At 39.9% G+C, this 20,809-nt stretch overlaps 1 protein-coding gene across 2 annotated transcripts in view; it reads right to left on the minus strand.

Moving 5' to 3' along the window:
* The window catches only part of NELL1 (neural EGFL like 1), an 833,778-nt gene that overhangs the window by 670,062 nt on the left and 142,907 nt on the right, over positions 1-20,809 (minus strand). For both annotated transcript variants that reach the window (XM_059407011.1, XM_059407002.1), the window contains exon 5: positions 1,191-1,287. In XM_059407011.1, the coding sequence (XP_059262994.1) occupies positions 1,191-1,287 (97 nt within the window). The remainder of the gene's footprint in view (positions 1-1,190; positions 1,288-20,809) is intronic.

Consider the following 20,809-nt stretch of genomic DNA (forward strand, 5'->3'; position numbering starts at 1 on the left):
AAATGGCCTGTAGATACATGAAAGGCAGTCAACATCCGGTAAATGGAGATCAAAACAACAACGAAAGATCACCTCACATCTGGAAAAATGGCTGTCATCAAAAAGACAGAAAAATAACAAGTGTGGAGAACAAGGAACTCTTTGTGGGAATGTAAATTGGGACAACCACTGTGGAAGCTCCTCCAAAAGTTAAAAGAATGGAACTACCACACGATCCAGCAATCCTCCATCAGGGGGGGATTAAGCTGAGTATATACCTAAGAGAAATTAAATCACTAACACAAAGAGAGATTTTCACCCCCATATTTATTGCCACAAGTAAATTCTGGAGATCTAATGGACATCACGGTGACTGCTGTGAAAATACGTGTACTTGAAATTTGCCAAGGATGGAGATGTTAAATATGCTGGTGACAAAAATGCCGGTGATAATTATGTGAGGTGAGAGAGGTGTTAGTTAAAACTGACAGTCATTATGCAACATTTAAGAATATCAAATCATATATGTTACATATCTTAAAATTACATAGGTACGTCAACAATATTTCACTCAAATTGGAATAACAGAAAAAAAAACGTAGGTTTCCTACTTCTTGGAAATGGCAGATATCCCTCTAGTTTTCACTTTCCTCCATGTATTTGCCCACTAAGAATTTCCTTTCTTGTAAGTGCAATGATGGGTCTTCAAAGATTTTTGTTTTGTTTAATCCAGCATTAATAGGCATTTCGAAGTAGGAGACTTTTTTAAAACATCTACTCTACCACAGTGCCAGAAGTGAAAGTCTCCCATTCTATTGAAGATGACTTTCTTAAAATTTCATGATGTTTTTAACTTCGTTTTATCACTGTATGCAGTTTCAAGAAGTACAACAGAGCAGTTATTGTATTATTTTCATGATAGATAAGAACACCAAAGTTCACAGAACTTGAAATTTGTTACCCAAGATTCTAAGAATGGAAACCAATCTGAAGGTTATCTTAAGCTCTCAAAATTAGGTAAGTAAAAAACACATAGAGGATCATTTACATTATGGATAATCCATACTTGGCAGTAGAGTGAACTCTGTGACCTTGAACAAGTCACTTAACTATGTCTAGTTTCAAAGCATCTACTACATAAAATTGTTGTGACAATTATTCATGTCAAGCACATAGAAAAGCCCATGGCAGAAGTAGAAAGAAGTGCTTACTTTGAATAAACCATGCTTTTGGTTGCGTTGACCAAGCCATAAGTTGCTTCCTAGGGGAAGGTTGGTTTCAGGAGGGTCTATCACACGTTCATAAATTCTGCAGGGACAAAGAATGCAGTTATTAATAAACAGTTCAAAACAGAACCAAAAGTTATGCATGGTGTTTGAAGTCCTCATGGCATTAGCTGATGGTATATTACAAAGCTGTGATCACTAAGACAGCATGGTACTGGCATAAAAACAGACACATAGAGAGAGAGCGCCGAATCCTAACCACTAGACTCGGCTCAGGTCAAGGTCCTAGGGTCCTGGGATCTAGCCCCGCGTCAGACTCTCTGCTCAGCGGGGAGCCTGCTTCCCCCTCTCTCTGCCTGCCTCCCTGCCTACTTGTGATCTCTGTTTGTCAAATAAATAAATAAAATCTCTTAAAAAGAAGAAAAAAAACAGACACATAGATTAATTGAACAGAGCAGAGGGCTCAGATATGGACCCTCAACTCTGTGCTCAACTAATCTTTAACAAAGCAGGAAAAAATAGCCAGTGGAAAAAAAGACAGACTCTTCAATAAATAGGGCTGGGAAAATTAGACAGCTATATACAGAAGAATGAAACTGGACCATTCTCGTACACCATACAAAAAAAAACAAAAAACAAAAAACAAAAATCTCTAAATGGATGAAAGACCTCATCATGAGACATGAATCCATCAAAATCCTAGAGGAGAACATAAACAGTAACCTCTTCAACACTGACCACAGCAACTTCTTTCAAGACATGTCTCCAAAGGCAAGGGAGTCAAAAGTGAAAATGAACTTTTGGGACTTCATCAAGATAAAAAGCTTCTGCACAGCAAACAAAACAGTAAACAAAACAAAGAAGCAACCTGCTGAATGGGAGAAGAGATTTGCAAATGACACTATAGATAAAGAGCGAGTAACCAAGTTCTATCAAACTCAACATGCAGAAAACAAGTAAGTCAAAAAATGGGCTGAAGACATCAACTGACACTTCTCTGAAGACATACGAATGGCTAACAGACACTTGCAAAAAAATGCTCAACATCATTAGCCTATAGAGATATTCAAATCAAAACCACAATGAGATACTACCTTATACTACTTAGAATGGCCAAAATTAACAAGGCAAGAAACAACAAATGCTGTAGAGGATGTAGAAAAAGGGGAATCCTCTTACACAGTTGCTGGGAATGCAAGTTGGTACCATCACTTTGGAAAACTGTATGGTGGTTCTTCAAGAAGTCAATAGAGCTACCCTATGATCCAGAAATTATACTACTGGGCATTTACCCCAAAGATACAGATGTAGTGAAAAGAAGGGGCACATCACCCCAATGTTCATAGCAGCAATGTCCACAATAGCCAAATTGTGGAGCCAAGATGCTCTTCAACAGATGAATGGATAAAGAAGATGGGGTCCATATATACAATGGAATATACTCAGCCATCCAAAAGGATGAATACCCACCATTTGCATCAACATGGATGGAACTGGAGGGTATTATGCTGAGTGAAATAAATCAAGCAGAGAAAGACAATTATCATACGGTTTCACTTATATGTGGAACATAAGAAATAGTATGAAGGACATTAGGAGCTGGGAGGGAAAAATGAAGGGGGGAGGAATCAGAGGGGGAGACAAACCATGAAAGACTAGGGACTAAGGGAAATAAACTGAGGGTTTCAGAGGGGAGAGGGTAGGGAGCTGGGTTAGCCCAGTGATGGGTATTAAGGAGCGCACGGATTGCATGGAGCACTGGGTATTATAGGCAAACAATGAATCATGGAACACTACATCAGAAACGAATGATGTACTCTATGCAGACTAACATAATACAAAAAAAGAAGAAGGAGGAGGAGGAGAAGGAGAAGAAGAAGAATTCTGGGTGGGGAATTTCAGGGAATTTCAATTATTCTGGATGGCCTGTCTGCTCCCTGCACTCTTCTGTTCTTGGAGAAGCTACAGGAGAAGTCAACTCCAGGTACTTCAGAAGGGGACCTGCCTGCCACCTGCCAGAGTGACCTGTTTCTCCAGTGGCTCCCAGAAGTCAAGAACTGAGAGACTGCCCATTGTGCCACAGCCAGTGAGCAAGTACGAGCTGTTGCAGCTGGGAGCGGTCACGTTACTGAGCCACCTGTCTGTCACTCTTATTGCCCACTGGAAAAGTGCTCTTTCCCAACATAAATGCAAGGTACTCAATGGAGAAAGCTCTGCATATATTCGGTCTGTCTGTACTAATTATCTTTTCATTATAAATGGATGCTCAAAACATAACCAAGGCAATGTAAGTCTCCCTTAAAAAGACACGCTGTTTTCTCCACAGGAATGCAACATCTTTCACATGTTAGAATGAATGATTTTAGATAAAACAATCTATCAAAATTGCTCTAACCCAAGAAGTTGCTCTACACTTTCTTTTAAAGGTTTTTTTTTTTCTAATATTTGCAAAAAACGAATAAAAAAACTAGAAATGAGCCAAATTTACAACAAAAGTGAAATGTGTAAGTTATAGATCAGCTTGATGTAATCTACTACAGTCATTAACAGTGACAAATATGCAGGTTATGAAATATGGGAAAGTACAGACAAAATAATTTTCACTGGAGGAAAGTAGAATGTAAAATTATTTACGAGCTATGGAGACAAGGATGCAGAAATTATGTTCCAGGGTGGTGAATTTCATAGGACACAGGAAAGAAATGGAAATCGGTGTATTTAGGTTAAGAGGCAGAAGCATAATTTTCTGTGAGGTTGTTTTACTAATACATTGAAGATACTGTCAAACTATTTATCTGAACCTTTCATTTTAAAACATTTTGCATCTGTCAGAATGAGAAGAGCTTTCGATTTCAATGTTCTGTTTTGTTTTGTTTTTTGGTTTTCAGTATGCCACAAGGTGAGCTCCAGTGAGCAGAGTGGGCTGTTAATCAATGTTTATAAAGCACAGGAACGATTTTTTTTTAAAAAATCAACTTTCTATCATGCCTTATCTTCCCAAGTATAAATGCTCCTTCGGCCATAAAAATAGTGGGCCTCAGATGTTTGCTTTCTCATTTATTAGCTTAAAGCAGGGCAGTGACCCAGCACCTGTGTCAAAGGGGTGTACTGATTTCAGGGGTCACACAGCCCCCATAAGGATCCCCTCCTGATGCCAAGAACATCTGCTGGCTGCTGCCTCTCCCCACCCCCCACACCCCCCACCCCCAGTCCTGCCAATTTACTACAAGTGGTGGACCTCACTGGAGAATTCCACGTAGCAGGCAATATCAACAAACCAGATTCAGACAGAGCAAAATGAAGAGAACTTAGAAACAGTGTCAAAAAAAAAAAACCAGACTGCAGGTTGTTGGTTGGGGGGGAGGGCTGGCACAGGGATGGAGTAACTGGGGGATGGGCATTAAGGAGGGCGCCTGATGGAATGAACATCTGCAACTGATGAATCAGTACATTCTGCTCCTGAAACTGATGATACCCTGTATCTTAACTAAATCGATTTTAGAAATTTTCTTAAAAGGAAAGCAGAAAAACCAAATTTGAGAGATAGTCCACAAAATAACTGCCTGTGCTCTTTCAATTTTCCAGGTAAGAAAAGGAAAGACTGAGGAACATCTGCTGATTAAAAGAAACCAAAGGGATGGGACGCCTGGGTCGCTCAGTCGGTTGAGCCTCTGCCTTCGGCTCAGGTCGTGATCCCGGGGTCCTGGGATTGAGTCCCACATCGGGCTCCTTGTCCAGTGGGGAGCCTGCTTTCTCTCTCGCCTCTGCCTGCTTGTGCTCTCTCTCTCTGACAATAAATAAATAAAAAATCTTAAAAAAAAAAAAAAAAAAAGAAAGAAAGAAAGAAAAGAAACCAAAGGGACATAAAAACTTCACGTGACACAGGATCCTGGTTTGGACCTGGGAATAGGGGAAAAAAAAAGTCCTATGCAAGACTTCAGTAGGGAAATTGGTGAAACTTGAACTCTACATTATATACTAGTATTGAATTGATGTTCAATTTTCTGATTTTCGAGAATTGGTCATGTATATATTTAAGTGCCCTGTTCTTAGGAAATACACACTGAAGTATTTAGGGGTAAAGTCCTGATATTTGCAACTTCTTCTCAAAGGCTTCAAAATAACAGTGTGTCTATGTATAAATACAGACACATGTAAACACACACCAGAATCTGGGCCAAGTGTAGGATTGTTTTTTTGTGCCATTCTGAAAGCTTTCTTGTAAGATTAAAATTATTTTAAAATAGTTTAAAGATAGTTTTGAGACTACAGTAAAAAAAACAAAGAGGGTCTGTAAAATATTTAACTATACATACACACATTCAAAATAGCTTTACATCCATTAGCCAAGGACACCTACAAATTTAAAGACTCACAAAGGCACATGGTAGTATTTTCCCAAGGGATTGGGAAGGGCAAAAGGGAGGAAAAAGTGAATGACTGAAAGATGAATGAATGAAACAAAACAAGTATTACACAGATAAATGCTGGCAACACATCGTAAGCTAAGAAGAGTCTCATATCCCTATCTGAACCTCTTTTCCAAAGGGAGTGGCCACCGACGTGCTAGACAAATACAATCTTGACAGAAGTGCCAAGCCCTGGGTTACTGTTTTTAGGTACTCGCTCAGGCCGACAGGCAAGTAAGGCACAGTGATCTGTCACTTAAATCTGGTATCACGCAAGTCAAATAAAAAGTCAAAGCTAACAGAATGAACTCCTTGGTTTCCCATGTGGTCAGGAAATGGAAACTTGATACTCCAGTGTTTGGGTTCATGAGGTTTCCTTCACATCCAGATCGGATTGTCTACGATGTGTCTGATATGGTGTTGGCTCCGGACACACGGCCAGCATAATTAATATGGCCAAGTCCTTGTCCTCAGGTCAAATGCCTGAGCCAGGATGACAACACACAGGCACACATCTTATCATTGAGTGAGGTGCAGTGATCTATGAAAGCAGAAAGAACAGAATTCTGTCATAATCGGAGAAGACTTACCAAGGAAGGGAACACCGGAGCACATTTTTGGATGAAAAACGGAGTGGAGCTGACATGCAGACAGAACGGCCAGCACTTACTTAGTGTATGCCAAGCAGTGCACGTGGAGGGCTTTCCATGGGTTCATTCGCTTATCCTTCACAACACCACCGTCAGGTAGGTGTTCTGGGTGCACCACGGTTAAATGCCTTGTCCGTGGTTAAATGCTTTGTAAATCGCAAAGCTCTATTTGAGCCCCGAACCCTAATCTGTGCTACTCACTCAAGTGAGTTAAAATTCCTGACTTGACTTACTCGTCAAGAAGGAAAGGGGAATGAAGCATGAGAGACTGTGGACTCTGAGAAACAAGCTGAGGGTTTGGGAGGGGAGGGGAGGGGCATGTGGGGATGGATGAGCCAGGCGGTGGGTATTACAGAGGGCACGTATTGCATGGAGCACTGGGTGTGGTGCATAAACAATGAAACTTGGAACACTGAAAACAATAAAATTAAGATGGTTTTAAAAAAAAAAAAAAAAGAAAGAAAGAAAAGAAGGAAGGAAGGAAAGGGGAAAACAAGCTCATAGGCTAAAGCATGTGGCCAACACTGATAAGCTCTCCCAGAAGCCCCTTTTCTCTCCCTCCAGGGCTCACAGCTACACTGCCATTTCCAGCCAACCTCATAGCTGGGGGTGGCCATCTCATGTGAGCAGACGTACAACCCTTCCAGGCCTACCTTTTCCCCAAATATATCTCCTTCAGGCATCTTTCAACATTCCCTCCTCCACCTTGTCTTTTAGCTAACTAGAGGAGACAGAGAGTGAAGAGGCCACAGATGGAAGATCCTAGATTCCTAAATGACATAGAAAGGCCACCTGCCAGCAAGACACACCCAACGCATGCTACCGAAGCAATAAAAATCTATGTTAACCCACTGAGATAAAGATTTTCTGTAGTTGTGGCCAAGTACATTATTTGCCCTAGTACGCCCCACTGAAACTCAAAGAGGACTGATGTATTTTCACGCACACGAAGCCAAGAGATGACAGAGATAGGATGGTGTAGCAAAGACGACATGAATTCAGGATAAAACAGATTTGCATTTATATTCTAGTTCTGTACTCGACTAGCTATATGACCTTAATTGAGTTATTTCTCTGAAAGTCAGATTCCACAATTAAACAAACAAATAAACCCAGAACTATTACTGATGATGGTATTGGTTGCCTTAAGGCTTCAATGAAATACGTGTTTAAAGCCTTGGCACTGGGACGCCTGGGTGGCTCAGTTGGTTGGACGACTGCCTTCGGCTCAGGTCATGATCCCGGAGTCCCAGGATCGAGTCCCGCATCGGGCTCCCAGCTCCATGGGGAGTCTGCTTCTCCTTCTGACCTTCTCCTCGTTCATGCTCTCTCTCACTGTCTCTCTCTCTCAAATAAATAAATAAAATCTTTTAAAAAAATAAATAAATAAAGCCTTGGCACTTGGTAGGTGCCAAGTTAAACTCTCTTGTTAAACTCCCAGGTGCCTGAGAATGCCGAGAATCACAGGTCCCATGACCCACTAGACCACTGGTTTCATCTCCCACTGACTGAATCTACTGAAATGGGACTACCAGTAGCTTAGATGCCTGCTTGGGCTTTGCAATACAGTTTAAAGGAAGGACATCACCTGTCTCATGGAGTGTATTTAAAGAGATGCCATGTCAATGTCAAAATTCAAGAACCTATTATCTACTCTGTCTCAAGTTTCTTCCACTTTGAAAGTTTTATAGCTCTCAATTTCTTTTCACTTACAAATTTAAAAGCTAGGACAAGTAAGTAAGTAACAGGGAGGGAGAAGGAAAAAAACAACCAAAGGACTCAACAGCATTCATTTCTGTTACAGTTTAACCTCTTCAGTTACAGAGTAAACTGACAACTTAGATACTAAACTGTGGATTAAAAACTTTAAGACAAAGTATATTTTCTAAGACATCCTAAAATGTTTGTGTTTTAAAATTTAGTTTTAAAATATTCATTGGATTCCTTTCATTCCTTCAAGCCATAAATCAAACTTTTCTACATTATCCTAAGTTCTAAGCAAACTTATTTTTAAGGGAGAGCGAGCAGGAGAGCAAGGGGAGGAGCAGAAGGAGGGAAGGAGACTCCCCATTGAGCATGGAGCCCCAGGCAGGGCTTGATCTCAAGACCCTGAAATCATGATCTGAGCCAAAACCAAGAGTCAGACACAACGGACTGAGCCACCCAGGAGCCCCCTGGGCAAACATCTTAGAATTTTTATATCCTTCCTAAATATGAAGTTCTTTAACATTTAACAAGTTTGACTTTTGTTCAAAGTTCAACATAAATTTATGTAAGGTTAGGGATGCCTGGGTGGCTCAGTCAGTTAAGCATCTGCTTTCAGCTCAGGTCATGATTCCAGGGTCCTGGGATTGAGTCCCACATCTGGCTCCTTGCCCCTCGGGAAGTCTGCTTCTCCCTCACCCTCCACCTGCGGCTCCTGCTAATGCTCTTTCTCTCTCTCTGACAAACTCTTTAAAAACAAAACAAAACCAAAAGACTTGAATTAAGAAAAAAAATTACATAGATTTAGACAAAGACTCAAAAAGAGGTAGACGATTTGCTCATTTATTACACTGTGTGTTTAGATACACAATAACCTAACCAATAACAACAATCAATACTCTGTTCTTATAGGAGTAAAATAGGACAGGACATTATTCCTAATACTTTTGTTCAGTCCAGGACTAGGCACATTGTGAGGGCCATTTGGGACCTGAATGGGTTTTAGCCAATCCACAGGAAAGGCTTCTGGGGAAATAAAGATGGCTGCCGTGAGCAGAGGCCCTCCCTTTAGCTTCTTACTTCGGACTGCCCTCATACACCCCTTTGAAATATATATCCTGCCTGCCCTGCATGTTAGTTCTTGATCCATCTCTGAGAACCTCCCCACCTGGATGACCCCTCTGGACCTTCTCTCTAGCACTTGACCGTAGGACCATGTATCCCTCACTGCTCACTGGAAGCTCTAGGAGTCTGATCCCACCTGAGCCTGCTTTCTCAGACCTCCCTGCCAAGAAAGAAGGTATTGATCTTTTCTGGTACTCTGGACCCAACACTCAGATCCTCAAGTTGTGCCTGGAATTCCTAACTGCTACAACCACCAATCACCTGCTGAGTGTGCAGGAAATAAAACCCGCAACACAACATCCTTGCATCTGCTCCAGGGTCTCCTTCCCCTGGACCTTCCCTGACCATCCTATGTGAAGTAGCAACTTACCACCCAACACTCAGCTTATTCTCTTATCAAAGCTAATAAGTCTCCAAAATTGTCTTGGCTCTTTTCTGATCAACTGTCTCCTCCTACCAGAAGCAAGAATCTTGGAAGCAGGGACCTTATCTATCTTATCTTGTCAGTATCCCCAACATCTAGAACAGTGCTAATCAAAGCAGATGCCTACTCCATCTATTTATTGAATAAATGAATGAAAATGCTCCCTGATACTATCTTCAAAAGAGGAGGGCTACAGGCAGATAGACAAGCTCTAAAGTAATTCAGCAAACACTTTAGGGGGACAAACTTGACATTTTCCTGCAGATACTGTAGTCAGTGAAAACAACTGAAATGTAAGCATGCTCTTCAAGGGTCTTCTTCACCATCTTCAGTTCATGAGATCAACACAAGATGACCGAACTAAAGAGCAAGATGGGCCCCTCTCAGTCTTTCATCCACAAAAAAAAAAAAAAAAAAAAAAAAAAAAAAAAAGATAGGGATAGCTGGTCTGAATCTGTCAGGCAGACAACTCACTCACAGGAAAACCAGACAGGAAAGACAAGAGAAATAGTAACTTGAAAATTAATTAGATCAAATGCAGTCCTTTTGATAAGCACATGATTTAATGCTAAAGTTGAATGCATTATAATCAGTCCAAATTTACCACATTCCCACAGGCTGTCTGATAGAAATCAGGTATTCACCCTACAACCATCTACAATCTACCCTTCCTTATGGCTAAAGAAAACCCAGTTCCTACAAGGTCATGTTTCTAGGCCTTGCACTCAAATGAGGCACGGTCTATTAAGCTATATTGGAAGAATGGATGGGAAGTTTGCATACCATTAGTATACATGGGTATTTTAACATGTATCTCATTTCTAATACAATACCATGCAAAATTAAACAACCAGTCAAACATATAAACTGCCTCAGAGGAACAAACAATGTAAAGAACAACTGATACTTCTCGTCAAAGTCACTCCCTGAATTAAGGGCTCACATCAGGAATTTTCTTCACAAGGTACGACATCTCTTTATTCATGACTTTGGTTAAGAACGCCATCCCTAGCAACTGTCCCACCTGCTTAAAAGACCAGTCAATATTCCATGAAGTACTCAATTTTCTGTTAACAGATAAAGCCCTCAGAGCTCGACACAAAGCAATGCAACGGTTCAACAACACTACTTATGAAGGAATATTGGATTTCTATTTACCTAGATGAAGACAGACGTCTGAAGGGACACCACGGTACCTTTCCCAATTATAGACAAGAATGAATTTCCAATGTAAACCATGTGGATCAACATGTATTATGCTGCTGTTCAATAAGACAATATGAAGCCCAAATGGCATGCCAAATGAAGAGGTTTATCTTGGGCTTTGGCTGGAATTGAAGAAAAATGTTCACATTCTCCCTCAAGAGCAAAGTGGGCAATGACCTTCCCTTGCCAGACAAGAGCCTCACCTTCCACTGCCTTTTAGCTGGCACTAGTGAATTCCACAGTGCTCTTCGGAGAAAGTGCCCTATGCAGAACACAAAGCAATTCCCATGCTGTTTCCCCCTCACTAAAAGGTGGTAATGACTGCACAGGAGGCTAAGTCCCTCCTTGGTCTTATGTCAACAGGGGCCTAACACAATCCTCCCAGTCTTGGTATCATAGGGCAAACGTGGGAACAGAGTTCTTCAACTCTACTTAAATGAACAAATCATCTATAGTATCATTAGCAGTATTTTTGGCCCTGACAATTGCTGCACATTCATGGCCAGCTACAAAATACTTGCTCAAAACATACAGGAATGTTTGCTGTCTACATTGATGAGTTACTTGTTGAATTTCCATGTCAGGTGGCCTGGCTATTAATTATTTACTAACATGGAGTACACATCACACAGAACCAGAAAAACATGAAAGGAATGTCTGCAGTCTCCTCCCACCCATCTGTTTAACAAAACCAGCTGACAGCAAATGTCTTGATTCAAAAAATGTACCTCTGGCATTTATACAGGAGAAAATAGACTAGTCAGGGGAGTGGATTATAGGCATGAACACACTATGCCCCCAACATGTAAGAACTGAATTCCAAGATAAATCCATGCAGAGCTCAGGAGGGAGGACAGTAGCAGGGCTCCGCAGGTTCCTTGCCAGCTGGATGCAAAGGAAGTACAAATGCAAACAAAAAGAGGCAGCAAAGTTGAAATCTGGAAGGAGATACCTTTGTTGCGGTAAATCAAAGGCCAATAGTGTTCAAATGAGATTAGAAAATACTTCTGGAGAGACTCTGCCAGAAAAAAGGTTCTCTCCAGAGAGAGGAGATCTTCTCGGAGACCATCAAGTCCTCAGATGACCTACTTCATCCACTTAGAAAACACTCAAATTCATACCTTTACCAAGTTAATTTCCAAAATCTATGAAGAACTTCCACAACTCAAAACCAAACAATAATGCAATTAAAAATGGCCAGCAGACACAAATAGACATTTTTTTCCAAAGGAAACAAAGATGAACAACAGACACATGATAAGATGCTCAACATCACTCGTCATCAAGGAAATGTGGACCAAAACCACCATGAGATCATTTCACACCTGTCAGAATGGCTAAAGTCAAAAATAGTAAGTGTTGGCAAGGAGGTGGAGAAAAAGAAACCCTCAGGCCCTGCTGCTGGGAATGCAAGGTGATATCAACATTGTGAGGAACAGTACGGAGGTTCCTCAACAAATAAAAAATAGAATTGCCATAGGATCTAGTAATTCCACTACTGGTTATTTACCCAAAAAGTTGAAAACACTAGAAATACTCAAAAAGATATATGCACCCCTGTGTTTATTATACCATTATTAACAATAGCCAAAGTACAGAAGCAAACCAAGTATCTGTTCATAGAAGAATACATACACACACACACAGTATATTACTCAGCCATAAGAAAGAATGAAATCTTGCCATTTCCAACACGGATGAATCTCAATTTAATACTCAGCAAAGGCAAAGGAAGACATACCATATGATTTCACTCATGTGTAGAAGAAACAAGACAAAGAAAAAAGAAAAGCACACTTCTAAATACAGAGAAATGGTGGTTACCAAAGAGGAGATGGGTGGGGGAATGGGTGAAATACATAAAGGGAATTAAAAAATACACTTATGATAAGCACTGAATAATGTACAGAACCGTTTAATCATCATATTGTACATCCAAAACTAATATACCACATGCTAATTATACTTAGATTTAAAAAATTCATACCTTTGTTACCTACCAACTAGATCTTACTATCTCCTTTATCTTTCCTCATCTAGGTCTCCATACCAAGGTATTTTCCCTTCTTAACCATATTTATGTCCCTAAGAGCTCTCTCTCACTACTTCTTACCAACCATTACTCTCCACCAAAAGTTAATGATTCAGATACCATTCCAAGATAATGCTGACTGTGGATTCGGGTAGACAACTGGCTCTGTTAGGTCTGCCCTATTTTGTGTTTTTATTTATGATTTGGCAGTGTACTGACAGATGTGCTTGAGTTTCTGGGAAAACGAGAAGTTGGTATGATTGTTTCAATCATTCCAGATTTAGGATATAGCATCAGGGTTAAGAGAAACATTAATAGGAAGTAATTAGAGCAAATAGGATGAATTTTAACATGGAAAAATAGAAGGCTCCATGCTTTGAGACTATGTTGCTCAAAGACAGAATCTGAGACCTATTACTTAACAGGAATACATATTAAAAAATATTTAGCCATTTTGGTCCACAGTGAGCTAAGATAAGGCTGTCAAAAAGGATGTTGTGATCTTAAACTGTACCATAAGAAAATTATCTCATTATAATCTGAACCAATCTGTCCAGAGATCACAACTAATCACACTTAGTTGTAGAAACTTCTCAAATGCTGAACAAACTTTAATGAAAAAAAAAAAAAAAAAAAGGAAGATTGTGAACCCAATCAAATGAAGAACGACTGGGGCGCCTGGGTGGCTCAGTGGGTTAAAGCCTCTGCCTTCGGCTCAGGTCATGATCCCAGGGTCCTGGGATCAGGCCCCCCACATCCAGACTCTCTGCTCAGCAGGGAGCCTGCTTCCCCCCTCCCCTGCCTGCCTCTCTGCTTACTTGTGATCTCTGAAAATAAATAAATAAAATTTTTTTTTTAAAAATGACGAATGGTTGAAGGATGAAAGAAGGTTCAGTCTGAAGAAGTAAAGAGTAAGAGATATCATGATAAGGTCTTCAAATATTTGGAGGACTGTCATGTACCAGAGGGATAAGATTCATCCGGCATAGCTAAAAGAAGGAAAATTTATACCAATAAGCGTAAGCTATGAAGAGGCATTTTTGGCTCAAGATAGGAAAAATCTCCTGAAAGTCAGAAAACACAGAGGGAAGTAACAGCCTTGGGAGGCAGTGAACTTCCACAGGGTGGAAGACCACTCACTTGGCAAGGACAGTAAAACTCAAGCTCAGACACAGCCTCAAAAGTCTGAAGAGCTGCCTCTGAGTGCCTACTCAATGCCAGAACTTTGCACATTTTATAATCCTTAAACCCTGAAAGTCAGGCATTGATGTACTCAAATTACAGATGTTCAGAGGTTAAATGACCTGCCTCGGGGCACCTGGGTGGCTCAGTGGGTTAAGCCGCTGCCTTCCGCTCGAGTCATGATCTCAGGGTCCTGCGATCGAGTCCCGCATCAGGCTCTCTGCTCAGCGGGGAGCTTGCTTCCCTCTCTTTCTCTCTGCCTGCCTCTCTGTCTACCTGTGATCTTTCTCTGTCAAATAAATAAATAAAATCTTTAAAAAAAAAAAATGACCTGCCTAATACTGTTCAGTAAATAGTGAAGCCTAAATTCAAATCCAGGTATACATTTCTACCATTCCATACCGCTTTATAATCCTCTATAGATCCTGCACTTACAAAGCCAAATATTAGCAATGGGTTAAACAGCATAACATACAGAAAGATCACGGGACTAGAGTCAGAAAACCTCTGTTGGTGCCTTACCTAAATTATTTATGATTTGTGAACTGGGACAAGTTACTGAACCTTTCTGAACCCTCAGTTTCTTTAAACTTTTAATAAATAAGAAAACTTCTACACGGGTTTTCAATGAACATAAAACAGATGATCTAAATAAAACTATGTTGTAAATTATAAATGCTTTTTTTAAAATGACATAATGTGGGGGCACCTGGGTATCTCAGTAGTTGGGCATCTGCCTTTAGCTCAGTCATGATGCGAGGGTCCTAAGATCGAGCCCCACATCAGGCTCCCTGCGCTGCGGGAAGCCTGCTTCTCCCTCTCCCACTCCCTCTGCTTGTGTTTCCTCTATTACTGTCTCTCTCTCTCTATGTGAATAAATAAATAAAATCTTTAAAAAAACAAAATAAAATGAATTAATGTTATTAGGTAAGATCAATACTCTTATTTTCACAGAAGAATCTAAAAGACACTTTAAAACATTTTTAGGTGAAAAAAAAGCAAAAACCGCATCTAAGCTACTTGGCTAAACTTCTTCGAGAACAGTACCCAACATCAGCCTTCCAATTTCATTAAGAACGTGGGGGTAGCAACTTGAGAGCAAAGGGGGCTAAGAACCCCCTAAATCACGCCCTATGTGTTACCACTGATGGCACACTGAAGCCAAAGTCATTGGTCCCTTGTTACCCAGGAGTTAAGACAAAATGCACTGCTTACAGCATTCAATTATGCCCTACGCTAGCTGCCTCCAAAATATTTGCTGATAATCCTGAGTGATAGTTTAGTTAACTGCATTTTATTATTCAGTTAGATGAAAATTTAAATGTTATGTTAAATCGAACGCCTGCTGTTCGTATGACGCACACATTGGTAACCAGGACTCTCAGGGTCAGAGAGGACATTGAAGGTATTCTGATCCAACGTCCATCTGCCTCTTGTTATATTAATATCGGAACACCCAAAAGCCATCTGTCAAGCTTAGAGTGTATGTGACATCCTCACATAACATGTTAAAGCTTCACAGAACAAATGGATGTGTCCCTAAAGGCTTCATGATTGACCATTTCCAAACAATCCTTGTGAAATATATCAGGGTCTAACAGCTATGGTAAGGGACAAGGGGAATATTTTTCTCCCTCCATTAAGTCTTAATACAATCACCGACGAACCCTGACCTGTAACTTTTGCATTCTCAAAATAGAGGCAGACAGAGATCTGTATTCTTTGACCTCTTTACTTTTGCAGGACCTTGGAAAGCACCAATGAGGTCCTCAGGCAGCTCCCAAACCTAGGTAGACAAGATAGCCTAGTAAGATTTTCAAAGATACAGATTCCTAAGCTCCTCATAAAAACAGACTTCTAGGTACAGGTCTGGCCTCACTGAAGAAAACAAACTCTGATGGAGGGCTTATTTGAATCATGTGTTCCCTCAAACAGCAGTCACTGAGCTTCTCCAAGGGTCTGTTTCTAGTTAATGAAAAACACAAGAAAGCAGTACAAAGAAAACTTCAGCATCCCATCCTTTTGGAGCACCTATAAATAAAAATTCTCCTGATCATGCCCCATCAATAACTACAAAGATGATGGATGGATAGATAACATACAGGCAGGCACTCAAATTTTGACAAGATTATATCCCCGTCTCCTGGAACCTGCATTATAGTGTAGATGAAAAAAAAAAAACAAATAACATAATAGTTTCAAATAGTGGCAGACGCTATGAATATAAACTAAGATGAGCTGGAGATCCCCATTTACCCCCTCCAGATACACTCTTTGGCCCATTTTGCCTTACTTTATGCCAAAGCACTGACAAGTTCTCTCCCTTTCCCTTTTGATTCCAGTTGGCTTCAGCCAAAGGAAAATGCCAGCAGGAGGACAGAAAGGACTGACGTTGGGGTACTAACATATAGGGCACTTAGTACTATGTGCCAAACACAGCGATAACTGTATAATGGTATCTGCTCCTATTAAGAACAAAACTAGGGGTGCCTAGGTGACTCAGTGGGTTAAAGCCTCTGCCTTCGGCTCAGGTCATGATCCCAGGGTCCTGGGATCGAGCCCTGCATTGGGCTCTCTGCTCAGCAGAGAGCCTGCTTCCTCCTCTCTCTCTCTTTCTACCTGCTTCTCTGCCTACTTGTGATCTCTGTCTGTCAAATAAATAAATAAAATCTTAAAAAAAAAAAAAAAGAACAAAACTAATGAAGGTCCTTGACTTAGGACCTTCTATAGTCTATAAAAGAAGTCTATAGAAGACTATAGTTGTCTCTAGTCTTCCCAACATAAATGTGTCAGTACAAACTTGATTGTTTTTTAATAATGTTTACAGAGAGGACAACTTATGTGCCTTAACTTATGCCTTGCAGAAGAATTATTCATTTAGTTTGGGCTCTTTCTTTTAAAAAGTAATCACTTTCTTGAGAGAAATTTTTATTTTTTTCATGTTATCAGTCCTGTCAGACTTTAGAAGTTCACAATCACCAAAGAAGAGCAAAGCAATTTAGATAAAATTTCCTGTTCTGAAGGAAGACTTTTGTTATTAAATGTGAGGCATTCAATAGTAACTGCCAGCTGTTTAATCAAAAAGTTATTGTTCATTGCGGAGGAAAAATTCGGAGTTTGGAAAACAATGAGGCTAAAACTCCAAGCTCAGAAAGTGTCTGATGGAGTTTCAAATCCTTTTCAAACTCTGTCTCATCATTTAAACTATAATGGCCTATTTCTGATAAGGCATTTCATCGAAAATAATAAGAAAATCACTGAGACAACAGAGATCTCCCACTCATTTCTTTAATTATCCCCTTTTCTTGTGCTCCTCCATGTTCAGATAACATGGTATAATTTCAAGCCAGTTTTCAGAAAGGTCTCAAGTGAGCCTATTCATAAGGACATGCAGGTGACTCGTTTAATTCCCAATCCAAAATGGATAACAGAAGAAAATCTAAGAAGGTGAGAGAATCCTAAAGGGAAATTTTGGCATACTAGTAAGAAAAGAAGGCTTTCAAGAGGACTAATGGGAAAAGAAAAGGTCCAAGAGTCAGAAGGCTTCTACTCTAAATTCTACATTTAACCACTGCACTTGGGAAAATTGACTTTATCTGCCTGAGATTATTTCCTTACCTTTTAAATAAAGAAAAAGGTACCTGCTTGACCTACTTTTTTGCAGGTTCAATTAGATACTGAAAATTGTTGCCCAATACTGATGCAAAAACGGTTCAAGTACGAAGGTGTTAAACTACCTGAACATTGGTTTTTCAGCTCCTCCCAGTAATCCAATTACCTCCCCTTCCTTCTGTTCAGTCCATGAGATACTCTGGTAACCTTTTTAGAATCATGCCCATAATTATTCAAGTTGATCTCTGTTACTTACAACTTAAATGTTTTAGCATGAAAATGTCGAGGAAGATACACTGGAAATTAAAATCCTGCACTCAAATGAAGAACGGCAGGACGTCTCTGGATGCCCACTCACCAGTGCATAGTGAGATCAAACTTGTGAGCATCTCGTCACACCTTGGTGCCAACCCTCACTTACATTTTGTAATGTTACCAGCAATTTACACATGTGTGGGCAACCTGAAAGCCAAAACCAGCTCTTCTAACTTGCCATGTATTTCCCCGGTACCAGGCCAGTGCCAGGCGCAGAATGTACTCTCAGTGAGAGTGGTTTTCAGTTATTTTTGCACTTGTGTCAGTCTTGTCAGTTGCTGGACACAGCCATCTCTCCATGACTGTGATTACCCAATGGATATACTGGCTCGGCTCGCTCTGCCTTTTACGGGAATAACTGTCCACCTGTGCTTCCAAGACTAGGTCAATGGAAAAGCTGAAATGCAAATTTTCAACTGAAAGTGGATGTTTAGAGTAACATTACTCTAATCATTGACCCTTGTGAAAATTTCCACAAGGAACACTGGTATACAAACATCTGTCCAAGTCTCTCCTTTTGATTCCTTTGCATAAATGAAAATTTCTATGTGCATTCACTAGTCTCTTTAACCTCCTCCTCATCTTTTCATATAGATCTTACATACAACTCTTTCAGTAACACCTAGGTAAGTGGGCATTGCTAATATTAAAGAAATATCAATTAAGTGAATGAATAAATGAATTATTTGATCAAATTTAAGACCTTCGGAGTCTGCACTTGATTTTACAGAGACTACAGCCATACTAACCTATTTGCAAATCCTGGAAGCTTCATGCACTCTTTTGCTCCCATCCTTCTGGTCCCTTGCTTTGAGAACACTTCCTCCCACTTATCTGGCCATATGAAGGACCAGCACTCAACTCGGCTGTCAAACTGGGAAGCCTTTCTCATACTCTCTTTCCTCAAGTTCTACTGAAAATTCAACTTTTGTCTTGCCTTCTATGCTGCTGTCAAGATGTCTGATGCCAACCTCAATTTCTTTGCTTTGTAAATATTAGCCTTTTTGCCTTTAAGTCATGAGAATAGTTTTATTTAAAATTTAATAGTTTTACTAGGATATAGCTCAGGGTTGACTCTACAGGTCAATTTTCCCAGATTCATGATGGGCCCACTCAATATGTAGATTTGCATTTTGATGTCTTGCATTTTTAAATTTTTAAAATAGAATTCAAATATAATTTGTCCATTTGAAATACATACTTAAAGGGTTTGGGGTAGTATATTACATTATTCACTAAGTTTGGGTAAGACAGTTAACTTAATATTTGCCATTTTAACCATGTAAGTGTGTAATTCAGTGACATAAATTATGTTCACAACATTATACCTCCACCACCATTTCCAAAACTTTCTCTTTACACTGAATAGAAACCCTATAACCACTAAGCAGTAACTCCTCATTCTTTTACCCCTCAGCCCATTAACCTTTATCCAATTTATCCTTAGGAATTTATTATAGGCATTTCATACAAGTAGAATCACAGAACATTTGTTCCTTTGTGTCTGGCTTGTTTTACTGAGCATAATGTCTTCAAGGTCCATCCATGTAGCAGAACTGCATCCATTTTCACAACTTGTATATACCACATTTTGTTTATACCACATTTTGTTTATCCATATGTTAATGGACATTTGTGGTTGTTTCTGCCTTTTGACTCTTGTGAAAATTGCCACAAGGAACTCTGGTATACAAACATCTGTCCAAGTCTCTCCTTTTGATTCCTTTGGGTATTGAGTAGAATTTCTGGGTCATTTCAGTTTTCTGAATAATGACTAAACTTTTCCAAAGCAGATACACCATTTTACTTGCCCACCAGCAATGTACAAGGGTTGTAATTTCTCTATATTCTCACCAACAGTTATTTTCCTTTTTAAATCATAACCATCTTAATGGTAAGAAGTGGTATCTTGTATTTCTGATTTGCATTTTCTTAAAGGATGCTGGCATCTCTGCACATTCTAAGTGGCCATTTGGGTATCTTCTTTGGAGGAATGTCTACTCAAATTCTTTGCCCATTTTTGAATTGGTTTATGTAACTGTCCCTCAGAACAATGTATTACTTAAAATATAACCCATGAGAAATTATACTAGTTACCAAGCATGTTTAGATACAGTCTTAAGAAAAACATATACTGGCAATAGGCCTTTGGGAGCGAGGACGATATAGGTCCTTGAAGCTGAGCAGCTCGGGATACCCGGCTAACTCAGGGCAGAACACCACCTGCTTCATTTTCCCATTATCTCCCCTTCTACCCGAGAGCACCTGTGGCTAATTAGATAAGCCCTTTGAATGTGCTTGTTCGACTATAAACTTTATACTGCTTAACCAGATGTATTTTGCCTTCCTTCTTGTTTATCTACAAGACATATGATTAATGTCTGGCCTTCTTCAGCTCATTGATTACTGTCTATATCTAATAAAAACAGGACTGAGGAGTTGTTCAGGGCAAGTCTTTTCTACTGTTGTCCCCTGCTCCCTTTCTCTTGCAGCTGACTTGTCTGTGCCTCATTCTTCTCCCATGCGCCATCTGGAAGCAGCAGGTTTGTTGCAGAGTTGTAGTTCTTTATACTTAATATTTATTTCTTAGTAGATATAGGATTTACAAATATTCTCTCCCCTTTTGGTGTTTGTTTGTTTGTTTGTTTGTTTAAGATTTGAGAAAGAGTAGTACATGAGTTGGCAGGGGGACGGGGGAGAGAATCTTCAAGTAGACTCCCAACTGGGTGCAGAGAATGATGTAGGGCTTAATCTCAGGACACATGAGATCATGACCTGAGTCAAAAACCAAGAGTTGGACACTTAACCAACTAAGCCATCCAGGTGCCCCATGCACAAAAGTCCTTAATCTTAAATCCAATTGATTATTTTCATTTATTAGCTGGGTTTTTGGGTGTTATAGCCAAGAATTGATTGTCAAAATTCAACATCACAAGGATTTTTTC

The sequence above is a fragment of the Mustela nigripes genome, chromosome 1, assembly GCF_022355385.1.
Source record: "Mustela nigripes isolate SB6536 chromosome 1, MUSNIG.SB6536, whole genome shotgun sequence".
In the NCBI taxonomy this organism is placed as follows: Eukaryota; Metazoa; Chordata; class Mammalia; order Carnivora; family Mustelidae; genus Mustela; species Mustela nigripes.